Genomic DNA, 25,020 nt, shown 5'->3' on the forward strand with positions numbered 1-25,020 from the left:
TCTGGGCCCAGTGATCAGCTGTCCTGCTGAGACTTCCCTTTGCTGGTTAGCCTCCTGTGTTAGCCTCTGTTTTCCAGCTCTCTACCTTCCTCTTCAGGGTTCATTCTCAAATTTTGCTAAGAAATCTTTGTTGCCTCTTTGCCAGTCAAGATTTGGAGTCTAGACATGTTGCAAATAGTCTTTGTTCTTTCTTCACACATGATTAATAATTTGGTTTTTATAAAATTCTAGATTTGAAATAATTTTCTTTCTAATATTGAAGGCACTCTTCTTTTATATTCTAACAAGCTGTGCTATTTTTGAGAAATCATATGTCACTCTGATTCCCATTCCTCTCTTGTCTCTCTGGAAACTTTAAAATTTCTTTGTCACTGACTGTATAAAATCTCAGAATAAATATATTTGGCCTTTTTTTTTTTCCATTTGTTTTTCTACACAGTGGTGGAATCTTTGTTTCTTTTATCCTTGCCTTCTTGGCTCTGTTTTCTATTTTCATTTCTTTTCCATTTTTTTTCCCTTGCCTTTTCCATCTCTTCACTTCCCATTTGCATCCTTCGCTCTCCTCTCCTTTCCTCCTGTCTACTTCTTTATCCTCTATTCTTCTCTCCCTACCTCACTCCCCTACCTTCCTGCTTCCTTCCCTTTTTCTCTTTATTTCTTTCACTGTATAGATTCAAAGCTCTATTTTCTCAACCAAGACAAACCGAGTACAAAATAGATAAAATTCCCATAGAAAAAGCAGAATTAACACACCTAATTACCAATTTCAGAATAAGTTGTTTTTTTCCTAATATCCTATGAAGATCATTAACATTTTAAATATTATTATGAACACACAGATTTTAATGTTTTATCAGCCTATATCCATTATAATTATTATTCCTTTTAATGCCAATATTATCTCAAATTTGACACGTAGGAACTTAATTCAAAAACTTCAAGATTGATTTCTGAGTCCTTCTGATATGACTGCAATGGTCTCTGATAGATTTCTGGTTCTCAGATACAAGATGGGTAAGCTAAATTTGCGCATTTGCTGCCTCAGAATGGGAATTAGGTATTTTTCTGCATAGGCCCTATAAGCAATAATGTTCATTAGTTTCTGGTCTATATTTCTTCTGTTTCTTTTTAAAAATAAGAAAACACACAAACATACATGCATATCTACACAATTTTATTTCACCTTCTTTCCTACTCAAATGGTAGAGCACGCACACACACACACACACACACACACACTTTGTGGCTTAATTTTTTTTTCTCTTACTTTACAACATGATTTGGAAATCATTTCATATCTGTATGTACTGATATTCCTCTTTTTTTTTGGCACAGAGTACTCCACTGTGTATTTATTCAACTGGCCTCTTATGAATGGATTTTTAGATTGGTTCCTACACATTGATACAACTCTAGTCATGCCTTTACTTGGAGCCTTTTTGAATCACTTCGTTTTAGTTGTTTCTCTTGTACAAAGTATAGAGCTGAGTTTCCTTTTTGAACAAATCTGAAAGTCTTTTTATTGTGATAGGTGAAATAATTTCATTTACATTCATTTCTATGACTTGATACATTTGTTCTAAACCCACTCCTATTATTTAATTAATATTAATGAATTGCATTATGTTATCTTTAATATTTATTTATAAGACTTGTTTTACTTACTTTTTATATTTCTTTTTTGTATTTCAGATGGTTTGAATCACTGTTTTTCTTTAAATTAAAATTTATTGGGGTGACAATGTAAACTACATAGGTTTCAAGTATATGATTCTGTAATACATCATCTATACATCCCATTGTGTGTTCACCACCCAGAGTCAGTTCTTCCATCACTATATATTTGATCCCTTTTACCCTCTTCTACCACCCCTCTCCCCCTTTACCCTCTGGTAACCACTAAACTATTGTCACTGATAATGTGGGACATAAACTGAAAGCAACAAAGGAACAAGACAAACAAACAAAAACTCATCGACACATACAATAGTTGAATCATTGTTTTAGTTATTATCTTTATGTTAATAAACTTGTTACTTATCCAATTCCCCTGTTCTCTGTTTATGATGCTACATTTGATTTGTCAGCTTTAAATGATATTATTTGATTATGAGTAGTATTTATATGACAATCAATGAACTTATTCTATATTAAATCTCTCCTTTGCTTATTTAAAAACTTTAAAAAAATTATTTTGAAATGATTTTAGATTTTCAGAGAGTTCCCATGTATACTTCACCGAAGTTCCCCTAAAGTTAACATTTTAAATAATCATGGTATCAAAGTATCAAACCCAAGATGTTAACTACAGGATCCTAGTTGGCATTTAGTTCTTATGTCGCCTTACTTTCCTCTAACCTGTGACAGTTTGTATCTGTGTTTCCTTGTCTTTTATGACCTTGACAATATGAAGAGTACTCATCAAATATTTTGTAGAGTCTCCCTAAATTTTGGTTTGTCTGATGGTATTTGCTCATGATTAGACTTGTATTATGGATTTAGAGGAAGAGTATCACAGACGTGAAGAATCCTTCTTATTGTATCATAGTGGGGGTACATGATGTCAACATGGCTTAGTACTGTACTAATGATGTTAACCTTGGTCACTTGATTAAGGCGGGGTCTGCTAGGTTTTTCTCCATAAAGTTAACCATTTTTATTTTTTTATACTATATTTATTAGAAATAAATCAATAAGTCTAGACTGTAATCCAAGGGAGGGGCAGTATGCTGTATTTTCTGGAGGGAGGTGTCAAAGAATCTGGGAAATATGTTAACACCACCCCAGTAACTAACAAATATTTGGGGGAAAGAGTTTGAGACTAAAAATATCCGTTTTGCTTACCAGCTGGTCTTGCTCACATCCCCTAAATACAGAGGGTGGCAAAAAAATGTATACACATTTTAAGAAAGGAAAAAACTATATTTAAATTGTAATACTCAATATATACCGATAACAAAAGATGAATATAAGTCATGTGTATATATTTTTTTGGCACCCCTGGTTTCAAATATATATATATATAAAAAACACAAAACCAGTTTTACCATAGGCTAATTGATATAAATAAGAGTTGAGTTCCTACAGTGTATTTCCCCTCACCAAAACATCACCAAACTTTTAAATAAAGCCCCAAAACACTTCTAACATTAAACATTGAGATAAATGTGAGCTATGCATACATTTAAGAAAGATGAATAAAAACAAGTAAGATAATGATTTTCCAACTGGCTTAATCTAAATGTTTAGGGTTGTGAGTGGCTGGAGCCTAACCTGGCAGCTCAGAAAGGAAGGCCGGACCCCACCCTGGACAGGACGCCCTTCCATTGCAGAGCGCGCTCCCACGCACCTACGCTCACTCAGGTTGGAACAATGCAGACATACCATTTACTTCACACGCTCATCTTTGGGATGTGGGAGAAAACCCACACGAAAGATGTGCCACACAGACAGTGGCCCCTGCCAAGAATTTTTTTTTCTTATTAATGTTATATAACAAAATGTCGTTGAATGAAACATTATTCCAGGGTCTGCGGTGGGTGTGGATTATACACACAATGCAATATTTTTCATCCATCAACAAGAAATGCATCCTGCTATTTGAAACAACATGGATGGACCTTGAGAGCGTTATGCTAGGTGAGATAAGTCAGAGAGAAAGACAAATACTGTATGATCTTACTTATATGTAGAATCTAAAAAAGCCAAACTCATAGGAACAGAAAGTAGAATCTTTCTGGGGTTGGCAGGAGCTAAGGAGGTGAGGGAAACGGGGCGATGTTGGTCGAAGGGTACAAACTTCCAGTTATAAAATGAAAATATTCCGGGGATCTAATGAACAGTATGGTGACTAAAGTTAACAACACTGTTATTTATATACTTGAAAGTTACTGAGAGAATAAACATTAAAAGTTCTCACCACACACAGGAAATGGGTAATTATGTGAGGTAATGGAGGAGTTAACTAAACTTATTGTTGCAATTGCACAATACATATGTTTATCACATCATCACATTGTACAGCTTAAACTGACACACTGTTATGTCGATTATATCTCAAAAAAGCTGGGGGAGGGGGAATGGTACATACCATTTTGTATGCTCCTGAGGCTGTTCTTCAGGGGAAAGTTTCGAGGAGCAGGCAGAGATAGTCTCCTGAGATGAATTCTAGACACCTCACGCCTTCCAGGAGCAACTGGCCCCAGGAATATGATTATGTTATGTTCCACTAACACCGCGTTTTGGTTGTGTAGCCTTGGACCTTGGCGGGCCTTGGACCTTGGCAGACCTGGGAGTGAGGCCCTGAGTCCCCAGTCAGAAGCCAGTAGAGCTGACCCAGGGCTTTTCACTCCCTGGAAGGCGATAGATTCGATAGATTCGCGATCCTGCACATGCGCAGTTCACTCCACCGTTCTGGCTTCTGGCGGTCCCTCCCCTGCACAGCCTTTAGGCCGCTGCCTGGTCCCTCTCACCTGGCAGTCCCCCTGGGGTAAGGTGTTTCTGCATTGTGATTCTGACTGGGGCTTTGAGGGAGGCTTCAAGAAGGACTGGCTTTTGCTTCATAGGTGGCATGAGCTAGACTGCTTACAGAAGAGTCTGGAAGGAGAGGCCTCCAACACCTGGGCACCCAGGTGTTTCTCATCTCAGGCATTTAATGATGATGCAGATACTTGCTTGTTGGTATAGACAGATTTCTCTTTAGTACTGTTCAAATGTTCTTCCCAAAATGATTCCATTTTCCTAAAGAAATATGAGAAATAATTCTGGAAGGATATACTTTAAAATGATACTAGTTATTTTAGGTAGCCACCAACTACGCATATTTTTAAAAAATTTAATATCCTTTTATACATTTCTGATTTCTCTGTCTTCTTTGCTTTATTTTTTTCTGTAAGCATTATAAAAGTAATAATTTTATAATAAACACTGAATTTTTATTCATAAACTCATAAAGTACTGGAGAATATTGGCATTACTTTCTGTCTATAAAGCTAGCTTCACTTACTGTTTTTATGCCAGTGTCAGGTTCACATATGAAGATAGTCAGGTTGGCTTGATTCAACACTTGATCCTCAGATTTGAAAGCTAGCTTGAGTCACTGTGATGGAGTCAGTGTATTGCTCATTCATTAAAAGAAGAGCCAGCCTCTTTCTCCCAAACACTGAGGGCTTGAAATAACTAACCATAGTCACTCCACTTCACCCTCTCTGGAAGTGCTCTGACTCTGGGCCCTTTAAGAGCTCCAGCAGGAACCTAGAGTAGTGAGTGATGAGGTTGAGAAACCAGCTATAATGAGCCCAGGAATGTCCACACACATTTACACAAGTAGAAGTGAGAGTGGGTAGAAGAACAGAAGGAAGAACAGAACCAGAGAGAGCTGCTCTGAGTAGATAGAGATGTGAAGAAGATGGGAAAATGGGGAGCAATAGGGATAGACATAGAGATGGGAGCCTGGAAAATGGAGAGACAGAAGAGAGGAGATACAAAATGAGGAAAGGAACTGTAGAGGATATTTCAGAGTTCATGTCACTCAGGAGAAATGAAATAGCACTAAGCTGATCTCAGTGGCGATTATTACATTACAGAAATAAACAGGTAAAATTCATTGGACTATACCTATATGATTTGTATATTGTATTATATGTGTGTTATATCTTAATTTTTAAAACTACATCAAGTTCCAGCTGTGAGCTCAGATTCTGAGGGATGAAAGGTCCCTGGTTATTAGGGAGGGGAGTCAAAGAAATCCACACACACTTGTAGGGAACAAAGTAAAAACAAACAAAAAACAGAGGAAAAAAAAATATGGCTTCCCCAAAAAGAAGTACCAAATGGCAATTTATTTCTTTCTTTCACCTCAGGTGTGGCTACTATCTTAATCATCAAGATACGAGTAACTTGATAGTTATATCAATATAAATATAAATAAAAGATTGATTTCGAGCTCCAAAATACTTCAAACAACACAATATAAAGATGATTTTTTTTTTTTTTTAGCTCCAGACTAAAAAATACTGAACATTCTCTTGGATAAAGAAATTACATTCTGCCTTTTTAAATTATTATTATTAGTTTCAGGTGTTAAAAAAAGGCAAAGAAAGAAAAGAAAAAAAACAGAAAGAAAGAAAAGAAATCTCTCGGGCTTCAGAAAGCAATCTTTCAAAGAGAAAAGAATGCCAGGTTCAGCAAGGGAGAATGGGCCATAGGGTTTCTTTTTTGGAATGATGAAAATGTTCCAGAATTAGATAGTAGTGAACCACTGAATTGTACATGTTAAAAAGGTAAACTTTATGGTATATGAATTATATCTCAATAAAGTTATTTAAAAAAAGAAATTACATTCTGAAAGAATTTACATTCTTGTCTCCTTCAAGGTGAAACTTTGGGGTATTGTTGGTATTAAGTTATAATTGTACAAGGCTTGAGTTCTCAAAAAAGCAGCAATTGTTACTGTTACTGGGTGCTTCTGTAGTTGGAAACCCTCACAACATTTTACAAGAGAAAGGGGGCAAGAAATATTTGCTGACTAAACTATGGCAGTTTGATGGTGCCAGGAGGAATTCAGGCCAATCGCATTTCAAGGTCCTTCACTAGAGGAGCCACACCGTTTTAAAGCTGAAGAGTATAGCGGTCCTTTATGAAGTAAACCTTTGATACAGACTCTCTGGGGACCGGGCAGTAAGGTGATTTGCTGGAAATTGGATTCATGTAGTTTTCTTTAATAAAAGGGTTGCTTATCCCTATCATTTTGTAAAAGCTGCACTCCCCAGAGATTTTCCAGGGCTCTTTGTTTCACACAATGCAAGTGTGATCCTTGAAGAATAAACTCAGCCCTCCTTGCTAATGATGTCTCTGGCCCAAAGGGCTGCCTGAATACAAACTCTCTTCTTATTCTGTAACACTAATGTACCTTTGCCAGAAATCCCTATCTATTTCCTAATAATGTCCATTGTGCATTGTTTGCAAATGAAACAAAACTCATTTGCAGTTGTGGAACTTATCCAATTTCCTGTCTCAAAGGGCCAAACTTTTAATACAGCCTCCAGTGAGGACGTTCAAGTTTTACTAAACATTTCACTGGATACTATTAATTCATGCAAATCTCCCGAGCTAACCAGTTAAAGTTAAAAGTTATACACAGACATTAATGATTTTAGCAGCATGCTCTAAAAACTGAAAAGACACAGAAGCAGCGAATAAAGCAGCAACAATTATAACAAAATTACTACTCTAGTATAATAAAGTTTCATAATATCTATAAAAGTATCCACTATTATTGATAGCTTTTCTTGGTTGCCCTTCATATAGTATTTCTATTTTGAAAGAATTGTTCACTGGTTTGGCCAAGTTCTCTTACATAGCCATTAGACAAAATTTTTACAATTTTCTGTGGCACCAGTTCAGTGTTCTGCTATCCATCTAACCACCTATTTGCTGCAAGCAATACCCTGCCCTACACCTGCCAGAGGACCCCTCCCCCCCCCCCACTTAGTAATCCACCTGATGGGTAGTACCATCTCAGAATGTATGGTCAATTGTAGAAAAAGTAAAGTTTACACAGTAATCAAAATATGAAAAAACAGTTTGATCGCAATTGATCTTACTGGTCACAAGTTTGTGGTCCCCTCGTGCAGAGACTGAAATACATGAGCTGAGAGTCACAAGATACAGTCCTGAGTGAGAATAGTAGAAGGGCCTGACATGAGAGACGTTAGAAGGGAACCTGATGGCACCTTGATGACAAGTTGGATATGGGAGTGAGGATACTGTCAGGTGTCAGAACATGATCCTGAAGGCTTGAACTTGGGGATATTGAATGTCTCCCTCCTGCTCTTGGGACAAAATTGGAATCCTGACCCTGGACTGCAAGGCCCTGTGATACCTGACCTTTGACTCCCGTTCTAGCCTAACTTATTACCGCTGTCCCCCTAACTTACTGTGCTACAGGAGCCCTGACTTCTCAGTGCCCAGAACCCACTAGGCTACTTCCCAACTCCAAATGCGGCATAAATGCTATTTGTCTCGCTTCTTCCTCTATTATGTGGTTAATTCAAATACTCTCAAGGCTTCAGTTTACGTGCTGTTTTCTCTGCCCCCACCCCCAGACTAGGGTTAAGACCCTATAATAGTTGCCTATAGCTTTCTGTACTTTTTTTCACAGCTCTTAATACAATTGTAATGATTTGTTTAATATGTCTCTCTCCACCACTAGATGATAAGCTCCCTGAGGGCAGGGACCATGTTTGACTTGCTCACTGCCTATCCCAAGAAACTAGCACATAGCATAGCGCTTAGTAGTAGGCAGTTGTCACTCTGTTCATAAAGACTGGAAGGATATTTGAGTGGAAACATGGCATCTACAACCTGGAATACTGTTCCCCTCTCTTCTTCACCTGTTATCTGGTTAACTCTTATGTACCTCCAGGCCTCAGTTTATGTGTTGTTTTCTCAAGGATGCTTTCCCTGACCAATCTCTGTCACATGCTGTGACAGCCTAGGAGAGTGAGGAGGAAAAGCTCCTTCGTGGTACAAGGTACTTTCCCTTTTAAGTATGGCTAGTTTGAGACGGCGATTAGATATTATGCAAATACCACACAGACATCAGTTATGTGGAATGATTAGGGCTGAAAATAAAGATTTGGGAACCAGTTGCATTCAGTTGTGAGTTACTAATTTCTAAGAGGGAAAAAATGGTCAGAGATGGAACTTCCAAAAAACTACCTATGTTGAAATAGAAAGTTTTAAGAATGAGATCATATTTAACCATTCAAATATTTGAGAGAAGTCAAGGAAAACAAATGTTCTGGAAAGATAATTAGACTTGACAGACAGGTCACTGGGGAGTGCAGCTTTTACAAAATGATGGGTGAAATCTAGGTTGCTGGCAATTAAAGAGAGTTAATGAAAATAGCAGGTATAGAATGTTTTTTAAGAAGTGTCATGCCAAAAATTGAGAGAAGGGAGACAGGAACTAAAGAAGTTGAAAGGAGGTCAATTAAGGTTTTCCAAAATAGGACAGAACTATGCAGCTTTAGGAAAAAACACCTTGTACAGTGGCAGTCTGAAGTCAGTTGACTCTTTTGACGACAAACTTTGTTTTTAGAAATACTATCTCCTTGGCTTTTACTATATTACCTTATCTCTCTTCCTTTCCCTTTTGCTCCCTCTCCTCTCTTTCTTTTTTACCCCCTTTCCTCCCTACCTCTAGACTTGTGCTGTTCAATAGGTAGCCACTAAACACATGGCTATTGAGTATTTGAACTGTACTATATACATGTACTATAAGTGTAATGGTATGAAAAAATAATATATCTTAATAATTTTTATATTGATGACATGTTGAAATAATATTTTAGATGTATTTGGTTAAATAAAACATTATTAAAATTAACTTCATATGTTTCTGTTTACTATCTTTTAATGTGGTAACTAGAAAATTCTTTATTACATATGTGGCCCACATTATATGTATATTGGCAGCATTGCTCTAGACTTTATTACCTAATCCTCCCTCTAGGCTTCAGAAACCACCTCTAGATAATTGACGCATAAATATAAATCTTCACATAAATGTATGTTCAGACATCGCCTCTGAGCCCCAAACCCTTATATATTCAGTTGCCAATTAGACATCTTCTTTTAGAAGTCTCAAAGGCACCTCATACAAAGCATTTGTGAAATCAAACTTATCTCCTGTTCTCCTCTTTCCCTAAACCTGATTCTCTTCTGGTGTTTCAGTCTCAGTGAATGCCATCAACATCCTGTTGCAAAAGCCAGAAATTTACATCCTTCTTCTTTGGGCCCGACATGCAATCTATCAGGAAGTCCTGCTCATGTTACACCGTAAGGATTTCTCCAATGTGTCCACTCCACTCATCTCCACCACAGTCCATGACACCAGAATCTCTTTCCTGGGCAATTTCAACAGTTTGTCCACATCCAATTTTGCCAGCTTCCAATCTATCCTTCATGCTTCAGCAAGAATTAAGTTATAAAATGTAAATCTCATCATGTCAGCCTTCTTTATAAAAACTTTCCATGGATTCTTATTGCTGTTAGAATCAAGACCCAAATTGGTAATATTGTTTACAATACCCACATATTATGTGCCCCCTGCCCACCACTCCACCCTTCCTTGTACCATTTCCCCACTGACTCACATTACATAACTGACCGTCTTTCAGTGCCTTGAAATTGTCATGTTTCCTCCAGAAACAGTGACTTGTATGTGGTCTCATCATAACTCACCCCTCTACCTTTTCCTGGTAAATTCTTTACAGCCTCCAGATTTCAGCTCAGTCATCACTTCGTCAAGGAAATTTTTTGTCACCTCCCCACCTCTTCTAGCCACCACAAGTAATGACAGAGGAAGTGGCAGTGGTAGTGGTAGTTGTAGTAATGGTAGCATTTAGCATTTATTGAGCACTTATTATGTACTAGGTTCTCTTCTAGTGTCTTACACGCAATAGATTAAGTCTTAAAACTACATTTTTAGTCTCCACTTTCATTATAATATCCGTTTTTCTTATGAGGCAATTGATGCACAGACAGGTTAAATAATTTTCCCATGATCAGCTAGAAAGTGGTATAGTCAAGATTCAAAATTAGGTCTCCTGGTTCCAGAACCCACAGGATTAACTACTATATTATGTTGCCTTTTCAGACTAGGCTAAACCTCTCTATTATAAGTCTCATATATCCAATAACCTTGCCTTCATAACAGTGAAGTAATTTTAAATTTTGGGGGTGATTATTTGGTTTATGTCTGTCTCATATAGGTTCCAATTTCTTAAGGGGACAGGAGGCAGATACCATATCTCCTTTTGTGTATTGCTTAACTATAGTGCCTAGTATTGTGGTTGGCATAAAGTAGACACACAATATATTTGAATAAAATTATATATATATATATATATGCATATATATATATATATATATATATATATATATATATATATATATAGAGAGAGAGAGAGAGAGAGAGAGAGAGAGAGAGAGAGAGAGATGGAGAAAGGAAGGGAGGGAGGAAAAGAAAGCAAGTTCCATGTCTCCAGTTATGATTTCTCTATTGAGCATAGCTTAGTCTACCATTTTCTATTCTTAATTCTTACATCTGTCTTAGGAATTCTGACTGTTACTCTGACAACCACAAATTCAGAGATCCTGTCTGGTATATACCAAATGACTTCAGAACTTCTCCTGAACAAATTGCTTGATTATGAATAGTTCATTCATTCAACATTTATTTTTGGCAGAGGATGTCAAAATTGGATCAACCATTGAGTAAAAAACCTATAACATAATTAGAGTACCAAGTTCTCTATCACACCCTACACTTCAGGCGGACTAGGGACTACATTCCATTCCTCAACCCTCAATGAGCTTTCATGCCTCTGACACGTTGCTTAGTATTCCCTTTCCAACTCTGCTTTTCTGAGAGAATGTCTACATATCTTTCAAGGGCAGGGTCAGATGTCTTCTCCTGTGTAATCTGTAATAAAAGACTCTCTATTGTGTTTTGGTTTGTTTGTTGTGTGTGTGTGTGTGTGTCTTATATAGATACTGGGCCTAATTGCAGGATATTATATTGTAATAGGATTGCTCTGTTGAGGATATGGCTATACTCTTGTAGTTAAGTTGGAAGCTCCCCTGAAGGGGTGGACATTCCTAGTGTCAATAATATGGGGAAGAGCTAAGACCTCAGACAATGAACCAGGAGTGGAGCTCTGGCCTGCTCTCTGTTTCTCACACTCTTAGAAATAGATCTCCTGGGGCAGAGCCATACCTAAACTTCCCAAGCACTGGGAAAAGACAGCATCTGCCTCTCAGAGGTAGACTTGGAAGTAGGTAAGGACTCACTATAGGGAACCACAAGTACAAGATGAGCAACTCACTCGTATAAACCAGATTGTCAAGATCAGCAGCCGTCAGACTAGACTATTTCAACACCCTGATCTGTCACAATCAGTTATGAGATGCCTGGTAATTCATGCATTCCAAATAATAAGTACCATAGTTGAAGATGATTTACTTTTTTATATAACTAGAGTGGATTCCAGATTATCTTAGTGATACCTTCTTCACTCCTCTACATTACATGCTATCTTGAATGGGAGAAAATGAAGAGGAATCATAGCCAAGCCAGTGGGTAACTGCTCATTCATTACATGAGGAAGTTCATGGAAGTGTGTCACAGTCAACACTGTCTGCCAACCTGCTTTCTCGATGGGGACGAAGGGTGGAGAACTACTCTTCTAGTTGTGTATTACTACATTTTGTTTCCCAGTGGTTATCTTCAAGTCTAGGACAGGCATGTACAAATTATTCCTCTTAATCTTCTCTATGCTTTGGGGAATCAATCAGGCCAGAGAGAACGGGAGAGCATTGCCATCTTGTAGTCACCGTGGTTTTGGCAGCAATGGTGACTACTTTCCCAGCGGAAATGAATACCTAGAAACAGGTTGGTGGACTGTGATTTGCTTCTCCCACAAGGAGATTTACTCTCTGCCACCAAACTAGAGTGTTATTTTATTATAGAAAAGGCAATTTTCTTACAGAAAGCTTTTTTAACACCCCCAGGCAAATTAAGTCATTCCCATCTGTTCTCCCATAGTTATGAATGTATGTTTACACTATATTATATCACTTTTCATTCTAATTATTTGTTTACAAGACTGCCTTCTCAGAAGTTACAGCAAACAGGGATTGGACCTTATACTGCTTGAATTACTCTTGCTTATTTGCACTACGCTTGACATTGTAATAAGCACCATTAACTCTGATCAAACATGACCAAAAAGCAAACAAACATTCCTCACATTAAATTTGGGGTCTTTTTTGTTGTCTTGAGTTTTTTTTTAATAACAATCTCAATTTAAGACGTTATTTTCTTATTCCACAGTTTTAATCTTACATGGTACCGAAGGGGCACTCAAACATTTGTTAATTAATTTATTATTAATGCCATACCAAAATGCAAAATGTAACATAGAGAAGAAAGCAATGAGTCACACACAGAGTTGTTTTTCTGAAACTCAGATTTGATAGAGTCTGCCCTTGACGAATTTATTCAGGGTCTACTAGATAAAATTCAGGCTCCTTGATTTGGCATTCTGACCTCATCTTTTTCAGGATACTTCCTGGAATTTCTACATGACTGCATTCTATTCCAACCAGGAATTTTATATGCTAGATAATAATCTGGTCTAATATAAACCAGAGAGTCCCAGAGGTCTGTTTCCCAATCAGAGTAGGAATCTCTGGCTTCCTACTCTTCCTAGATTATTTTACTCAGTTCCAAGGCTTTAAATATATATATGCTAATGACTCATAATCTCTATCTAAGTCTTTCATAATCAATTCCATACTCAACCTTAGCACTTAGATGCTGATAAGCATTTCAAACATAACATGGATAAGATAAAACTCATATTTCTAAATCCAGACATGCCCCACCCCAAGAAAGTATTCCTTCTCTAGTTTCCTTCAACTTGATAAATACGACCATCTTCCCCTCAGATGCTCAAGGCAAAAAATCTAGGCCTTTTCCTTGCTAGCTCCTTTTACTCCCTCACACCTCCCTCTCAAATGTAAATCATCAGCAAATCCTGTTGACTCATCCTCCAAAACATAACCCAAATCCATCTACATTTCTCCACCATCCACTACTATCCTAATTCTGAACTACTGCAATATCCTCCTAGCTGGTCTCCCCACTTCCACCCTAACCCTTCATGATCCATTTTCTGAAAAACTGGGAGAGTGCTCTTTTTTAAAATGTAAATAAAGTAATGCCATTTCCCTGTATAAAAACAAACAAACAAACAAACAAAACCCCTCTGGTTTGCTAGGCAGAATAATACCACCAACACCCCCAAAAATGCCCTCATCCTAATCCTCGGAAGCTGTGAATATGTTATTAACATGGCAAGGGGGAATGAAATGATGCTGGATTATCCAGTGGGCCCAATGTGATTTTTAAAATGAAAACAGAAGCAGAAGAGTCAGAAACAAAGTGATACAATATGAGAAAGATTTAACTGGCCATTTCAATCTTTGAGAATGGAAGGGGCTGTGAGCTAAGAAATGCGAAAGACTCTTAGAAGCCGGAAAAGGCGAGGAAATGGATTTGTCCCTACAGCCTTCAGAAGGGATGTCCAGCTTCCAGACTCGTGAGAGAATAAATTTATGTTGTTTTAAACTACTGAGTTTGTGGCAATTTGCTATAATAGCAATAGGAAGCCTCCGAAGGCTTCTCATTGAAATGAAAATAAAATGTAAACTCGATACTCTGTGTTACTAACCCCTAAGATCAACTCTTCAATCTCATCATCAACCACTTCTCCCTGCCTTTTATGGATTCTTCAAACATGTAAAGCTTATTTCTGCCTTAAGGATGTAGAGTAATAAATAAATCTAGTGGGAACTTTTTCTTCCCACTTAGGACTTTATATTCAGATTGCTGAGAACAATAAATGGTATTAACACAAGTGAATTAAAATCAAAACATGGTCGTTAAAATTTGCTTGGAAATGGGCATTCACCTTACTCTCTAGGTCTCAAAGGATACATTTATTATTCTAATTTAGTATGTTGATAATATTTAAGAGATTAGGTCTCTCAGGCTACACTCTGATGTCAATGCCAAGTAAATCCCTTTAGAATTATTTAAAATATGAACCATTCTCTACCAAAGACATAAATATTATCACTGACCTGTTGATAGAAATATTCTCCAAAACTATCAAGAAGATAAAGTTGAGTTTCTGGATCTACTTTAAAAACTAACATCAGGCAACCACCTAGCCTTTATAAAACTCTTATCAGGGAAATCCAGGTGAGAAAGTATTTAAAAATTTTATTAACCTCCAGAAACATTTGTTTCTTTAAGATATTTGAAGGTTTTTGTCTTTACAATTCTTATTTTTCAATTTTTATAGTTCCTTAAATTCTTTCCTTGAACCTAAAGTCTATAGTGTAAGCACTCGTGAAATTACTATAATTTATTTGTATCACTCCTGAATTCAAGAGAAGCCTAAATTTACCAAAAATAAATAAGTAAAGGCACACTTTTGTAGTAATAACAGAAAACATTAGTGAAGTTTTTGAAACCTCTTTGAATGATGTTTGCCGTATAACTTACAAATTAACAGATGAAATGGGTTATTAACCTCTACAATGAAATGGTGTTTAAAATATTTATGTTGGACATTCCCTATGTATTAAACAAATAGTATGGATAAGGAATATACTTTCAAACCATTCTTTTAAACTCCTGATGCAATTTGAGGTAGCATTCTAGTTTCTCTTTTGATTTTTAGAGAAATTAAATATCAATGTAAAACTTATTTCTGTTTGATTAATTATCATCAACTCAGAAAACTGAAGGAAATCTTACTATATATGACTTCAAGCTGGTAAGTCTAAGGCATTTAATTAAAAAATTATTCAAATTATACTTACAGAGATTTCAAACATTTATTTTGAAATATTGTTCCCAAAAGGATCAGTCCCAAATAGTCTGAGATTTAAAAGTTAGTAATGTTTTCAGGAATCCAAAAGGAGAGAGATCTTCCTATCGCTCTCTAAGATGCTTTTCCTTTGTTACTGGAATACAGAGTGCAGTAATAGTTATGAATAGCAAGAAAACTATCAGTGTGGAAATGTCTAGGAGGGTCAACTGATCTTCTAAGAAAGTATGTAACACAGAGTAGACATTTAATGAAAACCAGGACAATGAATAAGTGATTCTTGAATTAACTAAAATAAACAAAGATAGATTGAAATAAAGCATTCCTCGATAGATTAGAGCACCATCTTTAAGGAAAAATTTAAGAGATAGATAATTGAAGTTTTAAAAATAGACTGAAAGTTTAATAAATGTGAGCATCATAGAATTTTAGAATATCATAGAAACATAACATTCAAAAGAGTAAAACTTGACACCAAAGAGTTATTGCTTTACATAGAGGTAAGTGGCCTTAAGAATGCATTACCACAAGACGTGAATATATTCCTGAATGGTTTGAGATACATGCAAGACTGTCAGCAAATTATTATTTATAACTGTGAATATAATTATCACAGGGATGTATTATACCATCCTCAATACATCCAATGTAACATTATCCACTATAGAATTGTGAAATGCAGAAAATACTATTTGGCTTCCCAGTGGTTATTGTGGAATTATCAAATTATAAACCATAGCAGACCTAAGAACATGTCATTTTATCTATTTAATAAAAAATTGTTTTCTGATTATATAAGTAATGCTCATTGTAGATAATTTGAAATAGAGGAAAATATAAAGAAGAAAAACATGATCTATAATTTCCAATGCACAGAGAAAGTTAATATTTACATTTTGATGTGCTTTGTGCTGCCTTTCCATTTATACATAAATATTTATTTAGAAAATTAGAATTATTCTGTATGTAAAACTTAATTTTTTCACATAATGTTTTATTGTCTATTTTATCATTACATTAAATGTTCTAAGTAAACACAATATACACTAGTAATAACGATTACACAATATATTGACCAAATGTTTACCATTTTGGTGTTTTGAATTTTTCACTATTATAAGTGACATTACGATGGACATCATTATGTGTAAATCTTTGTCTGAGGTTCTAATTATTTCTTTCTACCAGATACATGGTTACTGATCATAGGGTGTGGACATATATGAGTTTCCTTAATCTATTACCAAATTATTTTCCAGTGATTCCACCAATTTATACTTCTGCCAGAAGTCAAATTAGTTTCCCATTTACTGTTTTAAACAATACCATATATCACCATTTCTTCTTTTTTTTAAATCTAACTATTTTGATAGACAAAATAAATATACCGTCAAAACTGTTTCAAATGATGTTTTTCTGACTAGTAATGAAGTCAAACATTTTTAATTTGTTAAAAAATTGTATTTTTTGAGATTTTTCTATTTCTGTCCTTTATGTATTTTCTATGATTATTCCTACTGATCTGTATAAGCTCTTTATAGAATAAAACTATAGAAACATTATCACATTTATTGCAATAATTTCCTGGTTGATTTTACTCATGACCTTTTTGACATGTAGTTATAAAATTGAACTTAATCTATTTTTAACCCTTGGGATTTCTCCAAATTCTTTTGGTAGCATTTAAAATTTTTTATGCACATACACACATGAATAACTTTACATCGCATGCATAAATGGTGTTACAAATGACCTGAAAGTTTTTTTGTCTTTTTTTGTTTGTTTTTTTAAAGTGGTGAAAGAGTTTATTAAAAGAGATAGTACACTCCAAAGAGTTTGGAGTGGGCCCCAAGCAAAGGCAGGGCTCAAAGGCCCAAAGGTGGCATTATCAGGAGAAAAAGTACACTCCAAAGAGTTTGGAGAGGGCCGAGCAAACGAAGAGCCTCAAAGCCCTGGAAGTTTTTTAATATAGCCTCTTTTTCTTTCTTTCCCCACCTTTCTCCCAGTCCTCCCTACTTCCATCCATATCACTTCCCCCAAACAACTTCCAGGGATGTAAATACCATGTAAATAGCCCTCTTTTGTCCCCAACACATTTTATTTTTAAATGTATACTCCACTAGCACTGGAGATAGTAAATTGCTAAGGATATGCAAATGAAAGTAATTTTTTTTTAAACAAATTTCTTGTAAAGAAGTATACATAACATAAAAATTACCATTTTAACCATATTTAAGTAAATAGTTCAATAGCATTAAGTACACTTACACCGAGCAACCATCATCACCATGCATCTCCAGAACTTATTCAACTTCCCAAACTGAAATTCTGTACCATTAAACAATAACTCCCCATTCCCTCCCTCCCCGACAACCACCATTCTACTTTCTGTCTCTATGAGTTTGACTACTTTAATTCCTGTAAGTGGAATTACCATACAATATTTGTCCTTTTTGGTCTAGTTTATTACACTTAGCACAATGTCATCAAGGATCATCTATCTTTTAACATGTGCCAGAATTTCATTCCTTTTTGAAGCTGAATAATATTCCTTTGTATGTATGTACCATATCACATTTTGTACAACCATTCACTATTCATTGATGGACATTTTGGTTGTTTCCACCTCTGGCTGTTGTGAATAATGTTGCTATAAATATGGGTGTACAAAAATAGTCTTTTAAACAGCATTGTTAATCAGGATATATACAGTCCTTGAAATTCTGTGGGGATACTGATACCAATTGCTGACACTTAAATTATGAATCAGCTTTATCTAAACCATATAGAAGAACCAACATAGAAAAATATTTCTCTCGAGACCTCAAAAAGCATCTTTGTGCATCTAATCTGATGTTTTTCTTGTAAATATGCTAAATAAATGGTTAAAAAAAATACCTAAAAGGTAATAGCTTCAAGAAATTATACTTCCACAGAATTGGGCATGTGACCAAAATCCATGTGACATGTGAAAACATTATGAAAGATATTCTTCGTCCTTCTGGGCTAGAAAGAGCTTGGTAGATGGATTGAGCATATTATAAATTAGTACCTCATTTCTCCACTTTTTTTTTTTTTCTCAACAGAGAAATCAGGAATGGCTGAAGAAAATCATACTATGAAAACTGAGTTTATCCTCACAGGATTTACAGATCATCCAGAGCGGAAGATCCTTCTCTTTGTGGTGTTCTTTGCCACCTACCTGATTACCATGGTGGGGAATCTTGGCCTGATGATATTAATTTCAAAAGAGCATCGTCTTCACACACCAATGTACACCTTTCTGGGTAACCTCGCTCTTGTGGATTCTTGCTGTGCCTCTGCCATTACTCCTAAGTTGTTAGTGAACTTCTTTTCTGAGAACAGAATGGTTTCCCTCTACGAATGTATGGCCCAATTTTATTTTCTTTGCACTGTTGAAACTGCAGACTGCTTTCTCCTGGCGGCAATGGCCTATGACCGCTATGTGGCTATATGCAGCCCCCTGCAGTACCACACCATGATGTCAAAGAAACTCTGCATTCAGATGACCACAGGGGCCTACATAGCTGGAAACCTGCATTCCATGATCCATGTAGGGCTTTTATTTAGGTTAGCTTTCTGTGAATCTAATCGCATCAACCACTTTTATTGTGATATTCTTCCTTTATACAGACTCTCCTGTGTTGACCCTTATATTAATGAACTGGTACTGTTTATCTTTTCAGGCTCAATTCAAGTCTTTACCATAGGTAGTGTTTTAATATCTTATCTCTACATTCTCTTTACTATTTTCAAAATGAAATCCAAAGAGGGAAGAGTCAAAGCCTTCTCTACCTGTTCATCCCACTTTTTGTCTGTTTCATTATTCTATGGATCTCTTTTTTTCATGTACATTAGACCAAATTTGCTTGAAGAAGGAGACAAAGATATACCAGCTGCTATTTTGTTTACAATAGTAGTTCCCTTACTAAATCCTTTTATTTATAGCCTGAGAAATAAGGAAGTAATAAGTGTTCTGAGAAATATTCTGAAGAAAAAAAAATCTCAAGGAAGTCTGAAAAAAATGACATCTACTGTAGCCTAATAATTTAAATGCAGAAAAATTTTCCAAGTGGAATTACACAGAGAAAATGCACAAATTGTATATAAAATATTTAAAAATATCATAAAGTTAATTTAAGCAGCAATACATAAAGGAGACAATATACAGGAAGGAGTAAACTGTGCTAAATCTTAACTCAAAATCAAAATCAAAACCAAACTGAATTCATTTAAGAAACAACTTAGTACGTTGCCAAGCTCATGGAATGTGTTAGCATCAGGGATTATCAGCACCCAAAAGAAAAATATGTGTCAATAAAACTAGGAAAAAAATGTTTAAAAAATTGTCAGACTAAAAAAAAGAAAAACAACAAAATTAGTAGTTATAAATATAAAGAAGAATCACATTAAACATTTGTACCCAGCTCACTTTAATATCATAGAGCATGAACACCCCAGTTAAGCTGAAATGGTGTAAAGGCATGCGAGCCTTCAACCAAAGAAATCACACCCATGAGCAACAAAGTTGAGGCAAGGGGATTTTGAGGAAGCTGTTTTAGTAGCATTTGCGGGGACACTATTGCAGTTAGGAAAGAGGTAGTGAGGAAATGAAGGTGTCAAAAGTGAATATTATATTTCCAATTTGAAGTTCCTATGGAGTTGAATAATTAAACACAGAATGTCAATTTTCAAGAATAGTAGTCTTAAGAAAGGTTTATTTACTCCCATATATACATGCATAAAGATGCCATAACATAAAGTTTTAGCCAAGTGGTCAAACCTGTTGAAGAGCTTTGGTTGTCAGTGAGCTAAGCTAAACTTCTCTATGTCACTTCCTGAGAGATGAGGAAAGGGTTCAACAAAGGGGACATTACTATATAATATATGGACATGAAGAAAAGTTAAGTTATCACCGTTGAACTGTGGGTAGGACTTATAAAAAATAATGTATGTTTTCTTCTTTTCACCATTGCAAAACCTGAAGTTGTGGAATGTGAGTAGAACGGAATGATCTTAATGTGACATAATGAAAGAATTACTTTCCAATTATTCATTCGTCATAGATTCACTGAGAACCTGCTCTTTGGAAGCACTGCTTTACACATGCTGGGATATATGCGTTACCAAAATAACAGTTTTTCCATCTTCTTAAATAGAACATTGTTGTGATTTTAATAAGTAACTTCTGGATCAAAGAGTACCCGTATAAAGTAAAAGAAAATTTCTCCCTCCACTTCTCTTGATGCTCTGAGGTCACATCTAAATTCCCAGAGGGCAATTGTCATGTTGCAGGAAGGTCCAGGCTAGCCAGGCACCAGAGGCTGACTTCACAATGGGAAATGAACATGTTGAATCTATTTAGAAAATGAGGTAGGAACTCATGAATAGAGAATTATAACCACTTGGTCCCTACTTGTAACCTCCAAAAAAAATCTAACTTAGCTCATTCCATATAAACAGACATTTCAAGATTTGAAATGGAGAAATTTCAAGATTTTCTTGGTTGTTTCAAATGTAAACCCCTTTAATTTAGGATTTTCCCAAACCCACCTCCTCCCTTCCTTGGTTATATCTAACTGTAGGTACTAGCTTAATATCATGGCATTAAAGACAAGTGTCACGTTACAGATTGAGCTCTGTCCATGCTGCTCTTCTAGGATGTCTGATCCTCTCTGACTCTGTGGTTATCTTTTCATGCCACCGCCCGTTTAGGCATCTGCATTCATGTCTAGTCGCCAGGCTAGACATGGAAGCATGATTTCAGCTAAAATGTCTACTTGTCAAGTCCACAAGGCTTAAAGTCTGCTGGCTCATTGCTCTTGTTCTTTCTCTGCTAATTTCTGAGTAAACTGTCTTGACCTCCTTCTCTAGGATATTTCAAAAAGGATTTAAGAAGATAGAAAAACTGGTGTTTTGGTAACTGATACATCTCAGCACCTAGTTGAAACAGAGTCCAGGAAAAGTTGAATGGCATCATTTCTGCACTTTTGATGATACACAGTACTGGTATGACACAGGATTTTTATGGATCTCTCCAGAAGGTCTCTTTGCATAGATCTCCAAACTTCTATGAGCATTTGATTGTCTACCCATCTCATGCCCAGGACAGCCCTCGGGAATTTATGTCACAGAGCCCCATCTCAGCAAATATCAATCATTCTCCTTTGACTTTTTCCCCCCTAATTCACTGAATCCTTATTTCTAGGTTGATACCTAGCTCTTCCATCATTATAAATGCTTCCCAAATCAATCTACTTTTATGGAATAAATTTTGACTCTGGAACAGTGTTCAAAAGTGAGGCTTTCTTTTAATCTATTCTCACTGTTTGGATTATGGGGGATATGTTTATGGGAGATGAAATGTGAAATTAATATTGTTGTGCTCTGGTCTCCCTCTCTTGAAGCAATAAGCGTGAACTGCACAAGCTGCTGTCTGAAATGGTAAGAATTGGGCAAAATAGATTACAGACAGTCTTCATCTAAGTGTGCTTGGGTATGGGAAGGAAAATGTCATACAATGAATCCTTTTAAAATCTTGACTAATATTTCATAGTAAGTGGAGAAAAAAAGAGCTGTTTAGGACTTTACTTTGAAAAATAAAAACAACAATTATGGAAATAAATATTTTATTTCATATTTAGCCAAATTTTAGTTATAACCACAAATGTGTACTAATTTTACAAAGAATGAATCAAGTGTTAAATGCTTTCCTTGGTATTATTTTCCAGAAGAATAAAGTATGATATCTAGATACAATCTGTATTTAACTTTTGAATTCAATGAATAATAATGAATAATAGTAATGGAGGAATTTTATAAAATATCCAAAGGCTACACCAATTTCCCCAAGGTCCTTCTTAATTTGTACTGTACAAATTCTTATCTATTGAAATTGTTTTTATTTTTCTCATTTATTATTCACTTTTTAATTGTTGTAACTCTACCAGACCCTATTTACCTGTGGGACTTTACATTTCTTTCAGACAGTACATTTCTTTCAGAATGTGAGCCCCACATTCATCAACTTTATGAAGTCCATTGCATCTTTCTCAAGATCATTTCATGTTGAATTTGAATAATGTTTACTATATCAGAAAATCATGAGTAAGATGTTGGTGCAATGGATGAAGATAATGGTGTTAAACAGGGAGGGATGTTTCAGAGGAAATTAATTTTATAAGTGATTAGTTCATTCAGGAACATTTTCGTTTGTTATGTGACAAGTCTTACATCCCTAAGAAAGCACTGTCACTTCAGGGACTTGCAAACTGACACTAGGATAACAAGAACCTCTGTGTTGGTTCATCAGTTAATACCAAAAGATATCCCATTATATATACAAAGATTAACATTTGAGCTAATTTGTAGATATTTTTAATGTTGTCAATACTTTCTTCTACATTTTAATTATTGGAGTTTTACCTGAATCCTAATATGCTATTTTCTGTTACAAGAATGTCTTGCCAACTATCTGAATATACAGAGTTTCTTAGACTGAATAATATTTATTCTATGTATGCCATTTATGTCCCTTCTATAGATCATTCTTCTTTAGGATATTCTTAGTCCTCATATGCTACCCATTTTCAATCCAGATAATTGCTCTGAAGTTGGCATTGCTTGCTGGTGCAGGTCTGCTTCATCAATGAGCCAATCTCACCACATGGTTTTAAATATTGTTTCATAAATGATGCTGACAAAGTATCAGAGAAGCAGAATGTAATATCTATACCCCATTCAATTATAGAAATCATAATAAATGTTAAAACTTTAATTCTTCAGCTTAATATCATAACTCTCAGGTTATATTTTTAATCTGTCAAGCTAACTGATTCCACTAATATGAAATATCTAAAGTCATCAAACTCATAGAAACAGAAAATAGAATGATGGTTGCTGGGGAGAAGGAGCAATGGGGAGTTGTTTAACGGGTATAGTTTCACTTTTGCAAAATGAAAACATTCCGAAGAAGTTTCACAACAATGTGGATATACTTAACATTACTGAACTGTGCACTTAAAAATGCTGAAATGGTAAATTTTATGTGATTTTTACCAAAATTAAAAAACAAACAAAACTTTAAAAAATGGAACTATATTTGGATTGTGTGCAGGGGAGGGAAGAAGCCCATGTTTAGGTAAATAATTGTTCCTCTATCAGAGCAAATGAAAGACTTCCTTGCATTGCCGGATGTGGTTGAGTCTTGACAGTCTTTTAGAATTTTAAAACTAGGTGATCCAAGATGGCAAAGAGATAGACACTGTACTGGCCTCATACCATGACCACATCAAAATGACAACTAAATGATAGAATGATCGATCTGGAGAACCATCTAAAGTCTAGCTGAACAGAAGTTTATAACTAAGGACATGAAAGTAGAATCGTTGAGACTCATAGGAGGGGTGAAGACACAGAACGGGCCCCAAACCTTTGTGTGGTAGATGAAAACTGGGAGGGATATCTCAGCCACAGAGGTTCCCCCAAAGAGCAGCAAGGGACCCCAGCCCTATACCAACCTCCCCAGCCCAGAGTATAGTGCCAAGAAGAGGAGCCCCCAGAACTTCTGGCTGTGAAAAACAGTGGAGATTCTGACCACCCGGGTGTTATTGAAGGCTTCGGGGAAACCCAAACATCCTCTTAAAGGGCCCGCACAGACTCCTAACAGGCACTCACCTTGGGCTCTGGTGGAGGGACAGTGACTTAGGAGGCCTCAGAGAAATATGGGGGTCAGACTGAAGTGTGTGGCTGTGGGATGTGGGCTGGAAGATAGTCGCCATTTTTCCTGCATGGGGTTCTCCTTCCATGCAGCTGGCAGGTGGGCACCATCTTTCCTGTGTTGAGCCCGCCCCCCACAGCCCAAATCTGAATCTGATTGGCCTGGTGAGCTCCGCTGCTCCACTCTGCTGACTCATTGAGACTCTGCCACATTCAACTCTGTACTGAATGAGGCTTTATTAGGAGCTGAACCTTATAGGAACCAGCAACTGGCAGCAGGCCTCAGAGTGTCCTGACTTTTTTGTGGAACTACCCCGGACCTGGTACTAGTGGCAGCCATTCTTGGTTTACAGCACAGCCTCTCCCACATACCTCCAGGTCCAGCACAAGCAGCAACCTACCACGGATAGCTTTGTAGCTCCTACCAGGTCATCCCTGGCTGGTCACAGGCAATGGCCGACGTTGGACTACACTGGAGCCTGCCTGGAGGCAGCCTGGATATCCATCGATGGATGAATGGATAAAGAACAGGTGGTACATATATACAATGGAATATTGCTTGGCCATGGAAGGCAATGGGTTCTTGCCATCTGCGGTGGCATGGATGGACCTGGAGGGTATTATGTTGAGTGAAGTATGTCAGACAGTGAAAGACAGGTGCAATGTGATTTCACTTATAGGTGGAATCTAAAGAACAAAACAAACAAAACAGTACCAGGCTCATAGATACAGGGAACATTTTGATGGTTGCCAGATGGGAGGGGGGTGGAGAGGGTGGGTGAAAAAGGGGAAGGCATTAAGAAGTACAAAT

The 25,020-nt window shown here is 36.4% G+C and overlaps 1 protein-coding gene across 1 annotated transcript; it reads left to right on the plus strand.

The window, feature by feature from the left end:
• Positions 1 to 18,466: 18,466 nt before the first annotated feature.
• LOC117011932 (olfactory receptor 5K1) lies at positions 18,467 to 19,560 on the plus strand. Its single transcript, XM_033087742.1, has one exon. It carries the CDS (start codon positions 18,568 to 18,570, stop codon positions 19,534 to 19,536), a length of 969 nt encoding a protein of 322 aa, XP_032943633.1. The 5' UTR covers positions 18,467 to 18,567; the 3' UTR covers positions 19,537 to 19,560.
• Positions 19,561 to 25,020: the final 5,460 nt, after the last annotated feature.

This window comes from Rhinolophus ferrumequinum, chromosome 2 (assembly GCF_004115265.2).
Source record: "Rhinolophus ferrumequinum isolate MPI-CBG mRhiFer1 chromosome 2, mRhiFer1_v1.p, whole genome shotgun sequence".
Taxonomy (NCBI): domain Eukaryota; kingdom Metazoa; phylum Chordata; class Mammalia; order Chiroptera; family Rhinolophidae; genus Rhinolophus; species Rhinolophus ferrumequinum.

What these genes read in the sequence shown, in the direction of transcription:
- LOC117011932 (XM_033087742.1), top strand. Translation starts at nt 18,568, where the DNA reads ATGGCTGAAGAAAATCATACTATGAAAACTGAGTTTATCCTCACAGGA.